Source organism: Penaeus monodon, chromosome 27, assembly GCF_015228065.2.
Source record: "Penaeus monodon isolate SGIC_2016 chromosome 27, NSTDA_Pmon_1, whole genome shotgun sequence".
Lineage (NCBI taxonomy): Eukaryota > Metazoa > Arthropoda > Malacostraca > Decapoda > Penaeidae > Penaeus > Penaeus monodon.
The window spans coordinates 6023712-6025722 of NC_051412.1; the positions used below are offsets into that span (position 1 = coordinate 6023712).

The following is a 2011-nucleotide window of genomic DNA, read 5'->3' on the forward strand; positions in this document are numbered from 1 at the left end:
CATATCACATTGTTACATCCAGACATTTTAATGTTTACTCTAAAGGTCAGACGTAAGGTCGAATAAAGATGCCGATAGTATTAAAATGCAGCGGCCCCCTTTTTCTTTCTATAATATAATACCCCTTTCTTAATCATTGAATCAAAGAATAGCGTTTTAAAAGACGTCGTTATCTGTAGACAGGCTGATGGTGACAACGCTCGTGTGTTCGAGTCTGTATTCCATCTCTAATCGTCCTTCTCCGTTTCAGAGCGGTGGTCGAAACGCTTCGATACACAGAGGGGAGAAGTTCGAAGAGGTTTTTCCAGTCACTTTCCACAACAACAACACTATAAAAGTCTACAAACCGGCGAGTGAAAGTGAGAGTCCGTTGACTTTGCCCGCGAAGGAGGAAGTTGTGATAGAGAACGAGATTGAAACTCCCTGTGAACAGACTAAGCGAACTATAACAGAAGACCAGCTAAAGGAATTTATTAAAATGTGCGTTTTCGCCGAAGACGTGAGCGAAGTTAAAGTTCCTTGTACTAAGGGTACAAGCATCTGTGATGATAACGTATATTATTGTAGTAAAAGCTTTAATAAGCATCTTATTTATAATCTAGTCAAATCCACAATGTCTGAATGTAGTAAAAATTATTCTCAGTCCATTGCTGTATGTGTAAATTACCCAGTTCATTTAGTACAAAACAAAGTTCTCAGCGTTCTACAGGACCAGGGAAGTCAGTATGAGCTGATTCCTTCCGGTCTGCAGGTATTCAGATCCAACACCCTCTTTAGTGTATCCGACAACTTGCTTTACCAGAACCAAATCATGACCGAGAGACGCATAGAAAACGTGGTGATAGACGAGTTGAAGAAGGAGGACAAACTGTGGCAAAATGTAAGCCAAGAGGAGGAGGAACTGAAAGAGGCTATAGCGACTGAAATCCTAGATGATATCATTGGTGATGCGACGTCTCTTTTCAAGTCTATATTAGAAAAGAAATTATTAACATGACCGTGCCTTAATACTTTATAAAATGAGTGATATTGCGTCATATTTTCTTTCTTTTCAATGTTCAATACGTACTATTGGGGCATTTACGAAACAAGAAAGACCAGATACTGTAACAATGTGCGAATATTGTCTTTGTTAAAGATAATCGTCCCTATTATGATAATTGTTTAGTATTACAATCTTATGCATGAGTACAATCATGAATTATTTTCATATATCATCTGTGACATTAATTATTGTGTAATGGACTTAACTATATCGTGTACCAGTTACTTATATATAACAATCATATCAAAGAATAATGTGTATATATAGAAGACAATATAAAAGTTATTTTCTAAAGACATCAAATTCAATAGTTTAATGTAGATATTAATGGTTGTCGTTTGTAATTTATTCAGGTGTATGAGAATTTGTTAATCAGTGGCTTTAAACTGAATATTGTCTATTTAAACATATTTATTGGACATAGCATACACATGTCCAACCTAAGATGAAAATCTATAAGAACTAGTTTTAAACTAATATAACTAATGATCAATTAGAGAAAAAAGTGAATAATTAAGCACTCGTGGACAATCTTTAAGAGTGATATTTGTTATATAATTTTTTAATAACAATGCTATGTCAGTGTATCAAATGTACATAACTTTTGGTACATATCTAGTCTTTCAGTGAATTTGTATCCTAAAATAATAAAGAAAAAAGTTCCAAGTTATTTCTAAGTTCTTTTCCTCTCCTCTGAACTGAAAACAATAAAAAAGGAGGAATCATCCGCATAGTAGAAAGGTCTGGACATCTAAAAATCGAGGTAACTTGAAAATTTGCATCTTCAATATCAGGACTCTTGGTAAAAAAGAAGAAGAAAAAAGATTAGAATGGTCCATAGATTTTTTTTTTCAAAATCAAATGGGATATAGTATGATTATGCGGAATCGAAAGGCTGTGGGTTAATATAGATGAAAACTACGGTACCCAATATTCACTTTCTCACAGCGAGGACCCCCCCCCCCC

The 2011-nt window shown here is 34.7% G+C and overlaps 1 protein-coding gene across 7 annotated transcripts in view; it reads left to right on the top strand.

Annotated features, from left to right (window-relative positions):
• Window positions 1-1715, top strand: part of LOC119590555 — a 24786-nt gene extending 23071 nt beyond the window's left edge. For all 7 annotated transcript variants that reach the window (XM_037939214.1, XM_037939213.1, XM_037939218.1 and 4 more), the window contains exon 4: window positions 251-1715. In XM_037939214.1, coding sequence (XP_037795142.1) covers window positions 251-997 — 747 coding nt within the window. In that variant the 3' untranslated portion in view covers window positions 998-1715. The remainder of the gene's footprint in view (window positions 1-250) is intronic.
• Window positions 1716-2011: the final 296 nt, after the last annotated feature.